At 41.3% G+C, this 13999-nt stretch overlaps 1 protein-coding gene across 7 annotated transcripts in view; it reads left to right on the forward strand.

Moving 5' to 3' along the window:
- Positions 1–13999, forward strand: part of SOAT1 (sterol O-acyltransferase 1) — a 30701-nt gene that overhangs the window by 13227 nt on the left and 3475 nt on the right. For all 7 annotated transcript variants that reach the window (XM_054833830.1, XM_054833837.1, XM_054833832.1 and 4 more), the window contains 12 exons: positions 4061–4209; positions 4301–4360; positions 4787–4894; positions 6598–6880; positions 7978–8056; positions 8757–8838; positions 9545–9590; positions 10720–10849; positions 11257–11354; positions 11853–11951; positions 12448–12583; positions 13345–13490. In XM_054833830.1, the coding sequence (XP_054689805.1) occupies positions 4061–4209; positions 4301–4360; positions 4787–4894; positions 6598–6880; positions 7978–8056; positions 8757–8838; positions 9545–9590; positions 10720–10849; positions 11257–11354; positions 11853–11951; positions 12448–12583; positions 13345–13490 (1416 nt within the window). The remainder of the gene's footprint in view (positions 1–4060; positions 4210–4300; positions 4361–4786; positions 4895–6597; positions 6881–7977; positions 8057–8756; positions 8839–9544; positions 9591–10719; positions 10850–11256; positions 11355–11852; positions 11952–12447; positions 12584–13344; positions 13491–13999) is intronic.

A 13999-nucleotide genomic window follows, 5' to 3' on the forward strand; every position in this document is an offset into this window, starting at 1 on the left:
ATAGATGCTTGACTTCTGAAAGGTGCTGATCTCTGACAACTTCTGCTGATTTCAAGGGGATTTGTGGGTGCTAGGTGTTATTTCAAGTAGGATGCCTTCATGCATCTGCAGTCCAGTCTGAAAATCTAGTCCTCTGCTCACCCTAACCTGAGTTGAGAATGGTGTGTTGTGTCGCTTGGTCAGAGCTAGATGTTGTCATGATTCAGTGACTGAAATTACTAAATCTGTTAGAATGAGTAAAATGCTGGGGAGCTTTTGCAACTTTCCCTTTATAAGTAAGCTACGCGGTTACTTCCCTCTACTTTCTCTGACTTCTCATCAGTTATTGGCCAACTTCTACTTTTTATAGCACAGCATTCTTTTCTTACTTGCCCCCCTTTTTGGTTTTGCAATGGTCTGATTCTTTTAAAACTTAATGGTGACAGCTAAGTAGATCTGCCCAGTTCCTTGTCAGAGACTTCAAGCATACTTTAGGAAACTCTTGATTAAATGCTGTCCACTGGGGGAAGCTACAGCGAGGTCATCTCTGTGTCCGTCCCCTGTCACAGTGATGGCTGCTGGGAGGTGTGTTAAGTGTCATTTCTTTGGTGACTGGGTGGAATGCGCTTGGCTTATTGAGTACTAACAATTACTCTAGCAATTACTCAAGCAGATTGCCCTTTGAATGGCAGTAGTAATAGTTGATAATATAGCACAATATGTTGTGCAGTGTTGTTGTACAGAATTACAGTTACCATAGGGTCTATGTTCTGGTTGTATTTTATTTAATATGATGAGAACTCATGCCCTGCTCTCCCAGTCCAAACAAATGCATATGTTGATATCAGCGCTGGAGGGTTGTATTAGGAGGAAGCGATCTCAGTGTAGTGCTAACTAAAGAGAAGAGGTAGTTTAAGGAAATAATTTCTGTTAAACTCTTGCTAAGAGGAGATTAGGCTAAAAAAAGGGGAGAAACTTAAAAAAAAAAAAAATTGCTTTTATTTGGCATGGAAATTTGAGTGCTCCAAGAGGAGCAAGAATTTCTGTTTGACCCTCTTGGTAGGGATATGTGCATGCATGCTGTGAAAGCAGGCTGTGCCAGAGAGCACCAGTGTCTTCTGTTACAGGTCGTAATTCCAAAGTACTCAATATTGGGGTTTTTTTCCTTCTGTTTTTAAAGGAACAAGTCCACATCTCTTGCAGAGACCAGTTCTCTGTCTCCCAGAAAAGCAGTATCTAAGAGGACCCAGCTCCTAAGAGCTTCTGTTTCATTAAACACTGGTGAAGCTTGTTTGTTCTATACTGGCAGCTGCCAAATAGGGGAAAAAAATGTTTTTATTAAGTTAAATATTAATCTGCTCCTTCTCCCACTGCAGCTTCTGTTTCAAGAGATCTCTCTGGATATGACTACTATGAAACAGGAAGAATGTAGTTCTGATGTACCTTGACTTCAGGGTCTGCTGGGTTTATGTGGTCTCATTTCAGGTTGTCTTGTATTTCCTGCCAGAGTGTTAAACTCGTTTACTTGGCTGTTGTCGCATTAGACAGTAACGTTTTGTAAGAATACATCATCTATTAATATATTTTGTTAGCCTACAAGTTTTGCTTCTAGAGAGGGCTTTTTAGCTTAGATTTGGGGTTTTTTTGATATACTGTATAAAATCAAGCATGCTTGGAAAATGAAGGCTATATCATGGATGACCAGTGTAAATCAGACTCCTTAAAACAGCTGTGGAAAGAGGTTTGTGTAAGAGACAAACATATCGCTGCTGCAGCTTAGAGCTAACAGATCCTGTTTCAGTTATCTGGCTTTTCCTTTTCTTCTTAGACCTCGTGCCTGTTCCTTTTTAGCAAAAACAATGCTGCTCCAGCTTTCTTTAACATAATAGTTAGGCACTAAAACATAAACACCTACTGACAAATGAGCTCAAGTGTCACAAATGCCTTTTTGAGGAAGCATTGTTTTTGTGCACAGCTTCCAGGCTCTTTCTTTCCATTCTTGAAAATGGATTTCTGGATTTTGTTACTTCTCAGCCTTACAAGATTAGGAAGTAGGTAGCAGTTGGAAATTCTGAAGATAAGGAAAACACGTGTTTCTTAAGCAGCTGATCAGTAGGAAGACTAGATGAAATAATACGTAGTTATCATGTAAGAAGACTTGGGCCTCGAATCTGGAGGCAAGCGTGAAAAATCCCAGGCAAAAGGATGGTCAGACAAATGTTGCCAATAGACACTTGCATAAAAAACCCAAAACACAGTATGCAATTAGATTTGAAGTGATTTCTTGAAACTTGCCTGTCTCCTGTGCTGAAGATGATGGCTATCTGGCAGAGCATTCTAAGACGGTTTATGGTTCAGGAACTTGACGGTTAGCTTTCAGCCATGCTTCATCACTAGGCTTAAGTATTGGGGAAAAACATTTGGTGTCTGGAGGACTGGACGTTAAGGAAGTAAATTTTCAGAAGTCTTATAAATCACTGTCTTCTGAAGTGCCAGAGATCTTAGGATCTTTAGGTTCCCAAAGTTCTCACTGAAATAAAGGCAACACGCGTTCACGTTTCTTTCCTTGAGGGACTTGATTTTTGCCTGCTTTTTTTTTTTTCTAGTCATAAGAATAACATTTACACTGCTGTGCAAATCTTAGGATCCTTTCTGCATGTAAAGAGTAAGAATTTGCTTGCACCGCAGCAAAGAGCTATCCAGAGCTCAGTGTAGCACTTTCTACAGAGAAATAAGTAACTTTGATCATTTTATTTTTCAGTTTCTTCTAAATGCATCTAGTTTTAAAACCTCTGCCTAGGGCATGGGTGATCAGGTCTTTGAAAACTCATGTTATGAGAGTAAATAGCAGATCCAACAATATTGCAGAAAGGAAAATACAGGAATGAATTACACATGCTAGTTTTCAGCAAGACAAAAGGGCTATCTTAGCATTTTACAATCTGCCTTTTGAAGATGAATTGTAGTCCTTGTCTGGATAACTTTTATTATTAGTGGGAGAGTTAAGTAATGTTTTCCTTTCTAGAAAAGAAACAGTTTATCAGGTGAAGCAATCAGTCTTTGACCAGAGTGGCCTATGCTTTATCCACAACTGATTATCTCCTTTTTTTTGTACTGTATCAGTGCATTTTTCCAAAAAGATGGTAGAGACGGGGATGCTCATCATTGGTTTTTCACGCACCCTTAGAAGTCAAGGTCTCTAGTAAACCAGATGCTTCAGGAGTTGCCTTAGTCTAACAAAATGAGAGAAGAAAAATATGAATAGACTAAAAATGGTGTGATTTTGTCACAACTGGCTGTAATAGAGAAGATAACCTGTATAAAGCTGTCTGAAGGGAGCGTAGGAGATTCAACTGGGATACTTGATTCCCCTGAATTCCTGAACTTCAGTCTTGCTGCCTAATAGTTTTGTCCCTATCACTGCTCAGTCTTAATGCTTAGCAATGTTACCCTGTTTTGTTGCTTTAGTGAAAATTTTTCATGCGTTCTGTAATTTCAGTGATATGTTAAAGTTTTCAAACAGTGGTAGCAGTAGAAGGGTAAATTTGGTCCTTTTTCCTGCACTCACATCATCGAGATTTGTTCTCATGCATTAACGCAGAAGCAATGGTGATTGCTTAGCCACAAGCACGAAAAGGTCCATTTTCCACTCAGCAACGCTAGATGGGTTAAAAAGTAAATCTTGTTGTACTTGTTTTGTATGCTAAGGATGTAACTCTGGTTAAAATTGAGAAATGTTTTCTGGCACTCATGTTTTAAGTTTAGCTCAACCTTCTTGGCACCATAAAATATGTGAAATACCTATCACTCTAAATACATGTATGAAGATCAGACTTTGCTCCTCTGTGTTGAACAGTGTTTATCTTCCCTATCAGATGCAAAGTCCTCTGGCCTGAGGTGTGTGAACAGGCCGGGATAAGCCCCTGATCTTGTCCAACTTGGCTCCAATCATTGGCAGATGATCCAGGAATGGTTTTTTTTTTTGAGGCCTTGCTCTGCTCTGGGATAAAAAGGAATATAAATATTTTATGAAAATGTATCCAGAGAGTTAAACAACTTTCTGCTCTGTTTTTGCTGTCAGCAATTGAAGCCAGCTTTCATGAAGGAAGTGGACAGTCACTTCACAGAGTTTGTGAACAGTTTGGTGGCTAAATCAGCACTCCTGGATTCCTCATCTTCAGCCTCCATCTTCCCAGCTTCCTGCTCAGAAAAGGAACTGCACAAAGCCAAGTAAGTCAGTTTTAAGCTGTTCCTGTAGCAAGGTTATGTTTCCTGGAAGCCTTATTTCCTTTCTTGTCTCAAATGTTCTCTTTGTTTGCAGGGCCTTGAGGGCTCCTCCAGAACATGGGAAGATCTTTACTGCCAGGAGATCCCTCTTGGAGTGAGTAACTTAACTTCATATATACCATTAAATTGACTATACCCTTGATAGCAAACTAACTAGCCTTTGCTTTGAGGTACTCTGACCACCACCCCACACGGTCTTATGTTCAAACCCCTGTGGACTAATCCATTTAAGCTTCTCTGTTTCTTTCTAAAACATCTCTGCTACAGCTTGCAGCCTTCCCGAATGTAAACCTTAATTACAGTCCTCTCAGTATCACTAAGATAATGGCTAATTATTCTTTGTCTGAGGATAAACCGTGTGTGTGTAGACTGGCACCCAAATTGTGTGTTGCCTTCAGTCTTTATAATTGGGATGGCAGTGATGTCATCTTACCTTACCGTGAAACACTTTGAAAGCTAATGTACTGGAGGTTTGATGTGCTACGTGAGTGGCCTGACAGCATTTGAATCTCTCCCTTAGTGAGCTGTTTGAAGTGAGTCACATCAGGACGATCTACCACATGTTCATCGCTCTTCTCATTGTCTTCATCCTCAGCACACTTTTAGTAGACTTCATTGATGAGGGAAGGTAAGAATGCTTTGGAAGGACAGGGACCAGGGCTGGGAAATAGTCTGTTCCAAAGTGCCAGAGATACATAAAACTACAGAATGGTGCAGAAAGAAGGATGAATCCTTCCTTGGGGTGTTGTTGGAAGGGAGGTTTTCAGCTTGACATACTTAAATTATATGTTGGAATCCCTGTTGAGGGGATATGGTAGTTTCCAATCACGTAGCTAGATGTTAGGAAAATCCTACGGATTGGGGTATTCCCTGAGAATTATGGCCAGTATGGTTGGGCCTGCTGTGCTTAGCTCATCCCGAGGCTGGCGAAAGGAAGAGGGTAATCACTGCATGTGGACTGCTTTAGTTGAGTGTCTTTAATGAAACAGCTTTCAGCTGCTTGTGTTGCTTGAAAGAGGGCTGTGTTTAGAAAAACTTAAATTACTTCAGCAGTCCTTTCTCTGTTTAAAAATGACAGTTCTGAAACACTGTACTTGTGCTTAAATAACAATAGAATTTTTGTTTTTCCTGGGGAAAAATCTCAAGGATATTGGCACAGCCTCAGTTAAGATTGTGCTTTGCAGGTTGCCAGCTGTGAACAAGATTGTGAAAGACTGCTTTTCTCACACTTGTTTGTTGCTTTAAATAGTATCTTTTTGGCAAGCTGTATCCCATGTACACAAGTAGGATTACATGTTTGTCTTGCTGATTATCTGATCTTAGGTGTACAAAACTAGAGCTGTATCTTGATTATAATCACTGTCCCTCTTGTCTAGCTATAAGAACAGGCTCGTGCACTATTGAATATTGTTTAGCTGATCCTAACTTAATAGTGTATGGGCATTGGGGATAATAGGTATTTACCTCAAAAATCAACTAATAGGGCTGGATTCTCTGATTACTTTAAAAAAAAAAATGGGGAAGAAACATCATTGCTGTGTTCTCATCTAGATCTGATAATTTGGATCCAGTTTGCAACTGAGCGTCCGCATGAGAACAAATAAATTTTATTGGTGTACTCTGTAGCTCTATTGACTTTGATAGCCAGTAAGGTTGAACATCCTTTTGTTTATGTCCTTATGTTTTAAGTTTGATGAAGGAAATAAAGTACCTGGTGCACACCACTTGGATGTGTTTGGACTGACTGTCTAATGACCCTAAGCCTTTTGGGTGACTTCTAAACAGAATCCATCTGGAATGCCAATGGTTTTCATAAAGCAGAATTAAATTAGGTTTGCGTGCTAGATACCTCATGCCTATAGAGGTGGGGGAAAAGCCCCTTTAGGTGTTAAATTCATGGGAAGAATTGATTCTTGACATAATAGTGGTGATGTCCTGGGAGTGTTTCACCAAAAGCTCTTTTGGACCCTGGTTCAGCAGTGGATTGTTTAGTCACGTGCTCGTTCTTAGCAGGGATGAGCTTGAGTGCTCTTAAAGCACATGCTGATCTTAAAGATGTCTTAAGCCCTGTGGGATTTGAAGGTAAGCTGTGCCTGACGGCATTGATGGCACGAGTCCTTCATCTCTTATTTTCTGGTGTGCTTGTGGGTGGTCACTTAAATCTACCACAGACAGCCCTCTGTTTTTGAGCTGAAAACTGCCACAGTCACTTCCACCTAGACTGTCAAACAATTATGAGCTAGAAGCTTTGCATTTTGGAGCCATTTAGTGGAGTAGAAGTATTTCTAATGAAGCAATGGACACTGAATATGATCTCCTTGTGCCTTCTAGGCTGGTCCTAGGATTTGATCTCTTGGTCTTTGTTTTTGGAAAGTTCCCGGTCGTCTTCTGTACTTGGCTGTGCATGTTCTGTGCCACGGTTATTGTTCCATACAACCTTTTTGTCTGGTGGGCCCAAGTCTACTGCAGTTCCTCCCATCGTGTAATCCACTCTCTCTTCTATGGGATGTTGTTCACGCTCTTCCAAATAGCTGGGCTTGGATTTGGACCAACCTATATTGCGGTATCATATGCCTTGCCTCCAGCTTCCCGTTTTATTGTAATACTGGAACAGGTAGGTCTCTACTCAGTATGTATGGATATATTGAATCTTGTTTTCAAAATGGAAAGGGTCCTTTTTCCTAAGGAGTCAAGTGTTGATTTTATTCATTAAATTAAGCCAGGGCTGTGAATGGAGTTTGACTTGAAGACAGACTTACATGCAGCAAGTCTAATAAGAAAAAGTAGGTAGTAAACTTCATTTTGATCTGGAAACCACTTGAGTTTTTTTACCCTGTATTTAAGATTGTACTGTGGCTTTTTCCTAAACATACTTCAGGGCTGAAAATCCATTTATTTCTAGTTGTCTTGTGGATGCTAAATGCTTAAAACAATTTTAAATTTACCTGTTGTGCCATAGTTCACAAGGAAACGGTAACATTCCTTTTCAAACAAAAAACCAAACAAAATTGCAAGTACATAGTCAACAAGTGGTTCCTGTTTCCCTTTCTGTTTCCAAGAAGCAACTGTCTTTATCTTGTAGTCAGAACTTTATTGAAAGTGGAATTTTCTTTATCGGGGGAAGCGGGGGGAAGAGTGCAAGAGTGTGGAGGACTGGTCAGACCATCAGGTTAAAACAAGGATGGTCAGGGATGAGAGTGTAGACTCGAAGAATTAACTTTGGACTAGCCCTCCTTTTTGCCCTTCAGGGACTATTTATGTGTAGCACCACCTTATTCCAGTGTAGTGGTAATTGCTGTAGAACACATCTAACTTCAAGAAGTCACTTTCAAGATGTTGAAACATACTGGCCTATTGAAATGGATAAAGGGGTTGGGTTTTTTTGCTTCAATTTTAAGATAACATTAATTGGTTAGTGACTTACTGCTGTGATTCGGAGTCCTTGTGTATGCTGTGGTTCTGTGAGCGTAAATGAAATGTGTTTTGACTCTCCGGAGTCATGATTGTTACTGCATGTTTCACCTTGCAGTGTTTTAAATTCATGACAGTTAAACAAGCTTGTGGGCAGAGAAGGCACCCCTTTCCTTGTAAAAGAGGTAAATTGGAGAGAAACCAAGATATTGAAGGTGTTGCCTTAAAATGCTTGATCCAGTCTCTATTGGGAAGTTGAGAAAGTGAGGACATTAAACTGATATTCTCTTGGTCTTACAGGTTCGTCTTGTTATGAAGGCTCATTCGTTTGTCCGGGAGAATGTACCTAGAGTCCTGTCGTCTGTAAAGGACAAGTCCAGTGAGTAACTTGCCCTACTTTTTTTTTGGCAGCAGTGCATAACCAGCTCTTGCTTTCCCTTTATTGCTTTGAGCTGGCCTCATGAATTGGAGAGGTAGGATTTGAGTAGGTGGCTTTGGGCAGGTGATGAGGCTCTAGGCTAGTCTTCTGCATCATTTCAGCCTGAAACTTTTCATTTGGTATTAGGCAATGAGCTAGACTGTTGTTCAGATGGAAGTCATCTCTATTTCTTAAGTCTTGCTTCAACAGGACTCCTTATTTCTGCATTTAGGAGCAAAAGGTGTGTAGAGGCTGTCTGCATGCCCCCAGCTCAGTACTCTAGTTGAAATGACAGCAATTGTAGAAGCACAGAAGCTCTTTGAGCAAGGCATGCCAGAGCTGAACGTAAAGCCACATGTTGATACAGGCCTTACAGCTTCATCCTCCCTAGGAGGAGAGGAAAGGAAATGTGCTATCAAGGTGTTAGCGCTGCACTACCTGCTAGTCCCCCTCATTTGTTAACTATGCTTCTTGAGGACAATTCCATCTGACAGGCCTAGTTTGTTTTATTCTCTGCAAGTTCCATACCTTTAGTTCCAGACTGATGGTTTTTGAGGTGATAAGGGTTGTATGTTGTGAAAGGGTACTGGGGAAACCGAGCTGTCAGTAAGCAGCAAGATTGCAGTGTGTTGTTTGTTTTTTTTATCTCCCCCTCTTCCAGGCACGGTACCTATTCCCAGAATTTCTCAGTACCTGTACTTCCTCTTTGCTCCCACCCTCATCTACAGAGACAACTATCCCAGGTAATGTGAGCAACACTAATAGAGCATTAAGGTAGTCTAAAAACTGAAGCCATTGTTAAGCATCTCTGGATGTGATCTGTTCAATTTATGAGTTAGAGCTTTCCTAAAGATGTGGTTAAGTCAGTAACCTGGCAAGAGCAGGACTTGGTCATGAAGACTCTCTAACGTTAATAGTATTTGGACTTTACAGTTCTGGTTCTATTTCTTTGGGAAGTGCACTTGAAGCGAAACAAATTAGTAATTTGCCACTGAATATCTAGTGACACACAGTTCCTGCAATAGGCTTTTGTGTTTTATGTGGTGCTAATGTGCAGGCCTGTCTCTTGAGTTTGAGGAGGTAGGCTGAAGCCTTTAAAACTGGGAACTCCCAAACTTTGCTGTACTTTGCTGGGTTGCACTTTGACAGTTGTCAAGTCAGCAGTCCTTTACGTGACTATCAGGCAGATCATCACCTCCTACGTAATTGCATAATGCTGCCCTCCGGATACTTTTCCATTTATGGAATTGCCGAAGTTGTCCTGCTGTAGTTGAAAGTGAGGAACCAGCAGTTTGGGCAGACATCTTTTGGATGTCAAGAGATTAAGAACTCTGGAATTAAAACCCAGGTTTTTTCCAGAGTATAGGTCAGTAAAGTCAATAACTGAAGGGAGGTTTTTGCTGCTTTGAGGTCCTACTTAGATATGATATCATGTGTGCTTTTTCCTAGGAATCCCATGATAAGATGGGGCTATGTAGCTACCAAGTTTGCACAGGTGAGTAGTGCAGCTTTCTGAAGAATGCGCTTTCAGAGATCATCTAAACCATGTTGCTAAGCAGTTCTCCCTTTGGCAGTAAATCACTGATTACTTGGTGTGGGCTTACGAGAAAATAATACTTTTTTAGTGACTAAAACAAAAAGAAACAGGGATCTTGCTGCACTAATGGCTGTGTAAAAGAAAAAAATGAATCCTTGCTTAAGCCTTTAGACTCCATTCTACACAAATAAAAGCTGCATGTGTGTGTGAGGAGTGCAGTATCTGTGCTCTGGCCCTCTTTATGCTGATGCTGTATTGTAATGCACTGGCACAGCTACCTGTCTGCAGATATTCAAACCAATTTTGAAATAATGAGGCCTGGAGTCCAGATCTTCAGTGCTTATTTGAGCTGAAGGTTGACCTGATCTTCACGTTTGTCTGGACGTGAGCTTCATTTGCTTCCTGTGGATGTGTTTCAATCACACAAAGCCGTTACTTGGAAACTTTTACTGCCACACAATGCATTCATGGCTTAAAAAGCAAAACAAAAATAATAAAAAAGGCATGAAAAGGCCTTTGGCTGCTTACTCTTTGACAAAAGAGGGTGACAAAGCACACACCTGGCTTACAGCAGTCAGAGTATTTAAAGCAGTGACTTGCATTTTGACCTCAACTTCCAGAACGTGGGTTTGTGAGCCAGAGAACGTCTGAGGTGATTTGGCCTGTACATGTCTCCTTTGGAATAAAAGTAAGCTTTAATATTAGATTTAACTACAGGAAGTATTTTCCAATTATTTCTGCCCTTGTCTTGGACCTAGATCACAGGGTACTTTTCCCCGCTTACTTTGGCATTGGCACAGATCTTTTGTGTCTTAACTTCTGAGTTGATATGACTAGGAGAAACTTACAGCTGCTGTAGTAGAAAAGACAAGTTGTTTTTGCTTCTGGCTGTCAACGTGCTACAGAGATGGCTGTGGCTTACTTTCTGCCTGGACTGTTAGGGAAGCTTATTAGCAGCAATGTAAAATAAATTATTTTGACTTGCGTTGGCAGCTGCTATTCCTCTCCTAGAGCTGTCAAGTGGTGATGTTATTAAATGTGTGCATTTTTCTCATGGAGTCAGACCTTTTTTTTTTTTTTGTTCCAGGTGCTTGGTTCGCTTTTCTACGCCTACTACATCTTTGTGAGACTCTGCATTCCTCAGTTTCGCAACAGCAGTCAAGAAACCTTCAATCTTCGAGGACTGGTCCTCTGCATCTTCAATTCCATCCTGCCAGGTAAGACCCAGATTCATGAGCGGCTCTGTGGACGAGGTGGAAGGGAGGGGAAGTGCTTGTTATGACATGTGTTTGTGATGGACAAAGATCAGCAAAGGAGGTCTTGTGGGCAGACTTCAGCATTATGGTGTTGAACTTTAGAGACAGCAGCACAAAATAGAAGCTTGGGTTTGATTTTTAACTCTCTTCAAATCCAAGTTCTAGGCTCTGTGGCAGTCTTGCTATTGCCCTCTGGAGTAAGCATGATCTGGTGTGGTGAGAAACTGAAATACTTTAATTTTTTGTATAGGTAACACAAAGCTCATCTGTGTCACTGCCTATAAGAACAGTCTTGACTGCATTACATGCTCTTGCTTATAGCTGAGAGAAAACACTACAAAATCCGTCTGAACCTACCTTGTTTCTAGGTGTACTGATCCTCTTCCTGGTTTTCTTTGCATTCCTTCACTGTTGGCTCAACGCGTTTGCTGAGATGCTGCGCTTTGCAGATAGGATGTTCTACAAGGTAAGAAGCAGGAGTTTGTAAAGCTTGCTTTACAAGTTAAAACCTTCTAAAATTCCTTTTTCTAATGAAAAAGAGAGGAAACTGAAGATTATTTTACCAGACAAAGCATCCACAGGGTTTTGCTTGTTTTATGCTGTTATGGCTTAAGTTTGCTGCTGTGCTGTAGAACAGATCTGATTTCTGTTTGGCAGTCTGAATTCTTTTTAAGGTAATACACCCTGTGCACAAACAGAACCAGATGCCAGACCTGCCCAATAGCTCTGTTAGCACTCTTTTTTATTCTTATATCATCTCGGCCACTGCAGTTTGGGATAAAACCAAACTTTGGTATACAGAGTAGAATGTTGAAAGTGCAATGGAAAGCATTATTTCATGGCGTAACTTGTTTTATTAGCTTGGTATTATTCTGATCAATGTTTTTCAACTTGATATCCCAGAAAAGACCTGTAGAATGTTTTATGCTTAATTAGATTTATAGTCTTCCAACTGTGCTTTCAGGACTGGTGGAATTCCACTTCCTATGCAAACTACTACCGAACCTGGAACGTGGTAGTACATGACTGGCTCTACTACTATGCCTACAGGGACTTCCTCTGGGTGAGTAACAAGCAGATGTATTCTTGTTGTTAATTAAGCATTTAACCACCAAGCAAGACAGTACATTTGTCGAGATGCAGAGTCACTGTTCACTGAGAAGCACAAAAATGTCTTGCCTCAGCTGCTGTGGGTAGCCACTGTGCTCTTTAGAGATCCGTTGCTCATTTTCAAGTCCTTCATGTGTGCAAAATGTGGGTCTGAGGTGTAGGAATGTAAGGATTGACTCAACAGTCTGAACTGACATTGTGCGATTTTGATGAGCTATGGTAGATATTTCATGAGTGGGCTCAACCTGAGTACTTATGCAGGAGACCAGACCTGAAGAAAAACACCTAAAATCCAAGGCACTCTGTAAAGCACTTAGCATTTCATGTATGCCTGCTGGCTGGCGCAGGCATTTAGTTCAGGTAAAAAAAAAAAACCAACAGTGTTGAAACAACCAAACTAAAACCACAGCAGAATAGCTTATAATACGTGGTATTCTTCTCTCTTCCAGTTTTTTGGTAAGAAGTTCAAAGCAGCAGCGATGCTATCTGTCTTCACAGTATCAGCTGCTGTGCATGAATACGTTCTGAGCATCTGCTTCGGCTACTTCTATCCAGTTCTCTTTTGCCTGTTTACGTGCTTTGGAGGTAAGTTTGTAGGAGATGAGTGGTTTGTGGCTTTTGATTTTTAACAAGCATGCCTTGCCCTTCTGATAATGATGCCAGTTAGTCTTTAGGCACTAACGTACAGAACTGTTTCTTGTCCAAAAGTTGTAATTGTGGGTCCAGACTTTGTGAATGGATTTTTGCAGCTAAGTAGCTCAGTAGAGATAGATATAGAAACACACGCACTGGGTTTGCAAGCTTGGAGAGGAAGAGAGCTATATATGATATACTGCTGTTTGTGTGACACTGTACGTATTTTAATAGCACTGTTTCCCCTTTGCCAGGGCTCAGTTGAATTGCTGTATGTCAGCAGGTTGGAAGTCTTCCTCTTTAAAGTCATAGTGTAAGACAAATATTACTTTGCTATTGCAGTGAGGAAGAGAGCCTGTTTCAAAGATGGACCTCTTGCATTTCGTTTTGGGGTTTGACTTAGAGGGCCCTAATAAACTGTAGGCTACCTCTGCCAGCATGTCTTCGTCACCAGTGTAACACAAGCAATATTGATCCCTGGAGGCATACAGCTGGGCCAGCTCGTTGGCAAACTTATTGGAAGCAAATGTCAGAATCAACTCAGTATTTGCTCTGCTGCTAAGCATAATCAGATTTTCTTGCACTATACTGACCTCACAGAGCAGCCTTTGTTGCTCCAGAGATGAAGGGAAAGATCCAGTGAAATCAGTTGGGCTTTGATTCTTTAATCCTGAGTGTTTCTGAATCGTGCTGCTCGTTTCACCTCTTCCCAGTGGTCTTCAACTTCACCCTTAATGACCGTCGGAAAGGGCCCATCTGGAACGTGATCATGTGGACATCCCTCTTCCTGGGCCAAGGTGTCATCATTTGCCTCTACAGCCAGGAGTGGTACGCCCGCCAGTACTGCCCTATGGAAAATGTGAGTGACCGATCTTTGCTGTGGGACAACTGCCCATGCAAGTGGCTTCCCCTTTCTTGCTGTGGGGCCAGGGCAGAAGTTAAATGGCACAAGCCTTTCTGGCAGCGTGCTGTAGCAGTTCACTAGGAGTTATTTAGTCTAGACGCTGTAGGGAATCTAGGAAGGCTTTTCCTAACAAAAGTGCTTTCACTAGCACTCTTTCTATGCTGATGGTATTTCGCTACTTGAAACTGAGGGTGTTTTCCCCACATTTCTGAGGACATAAGCCACCACTTGAGAATGCGCTAGGCCATTCGGGCTGTGTGAATGGAACTGCAGCACTTGACCAATGAGGTCAGGAGCAATTCTTCTAGGAGGGACGCAAAAACTGAGCCTATTGTGCCCCTCCTGGGCTAGAGTGGGTGGCAGTGAGAATTGGTTGCCTATAAATGGTCGGTTTGGGGTTTTGTTGGTGTTACTTTATCTGAGTTATAACTCATTTTCTTGGTATCAGATTCTGTTCCACTTGC

Source organism: Grus americana, chromosome 8, assembly GCF_028858705.1.
Source record: "Grus americana isolate bGruAme1 chromosome 8, bGruAme1.mat, whole genome shotgun sequence".
Taxonomy (NCBI): Eukaryota; Metazoa; Chordata; class Aves; order Gruiformes; family Gruidae; genus Grus; species Grus americana.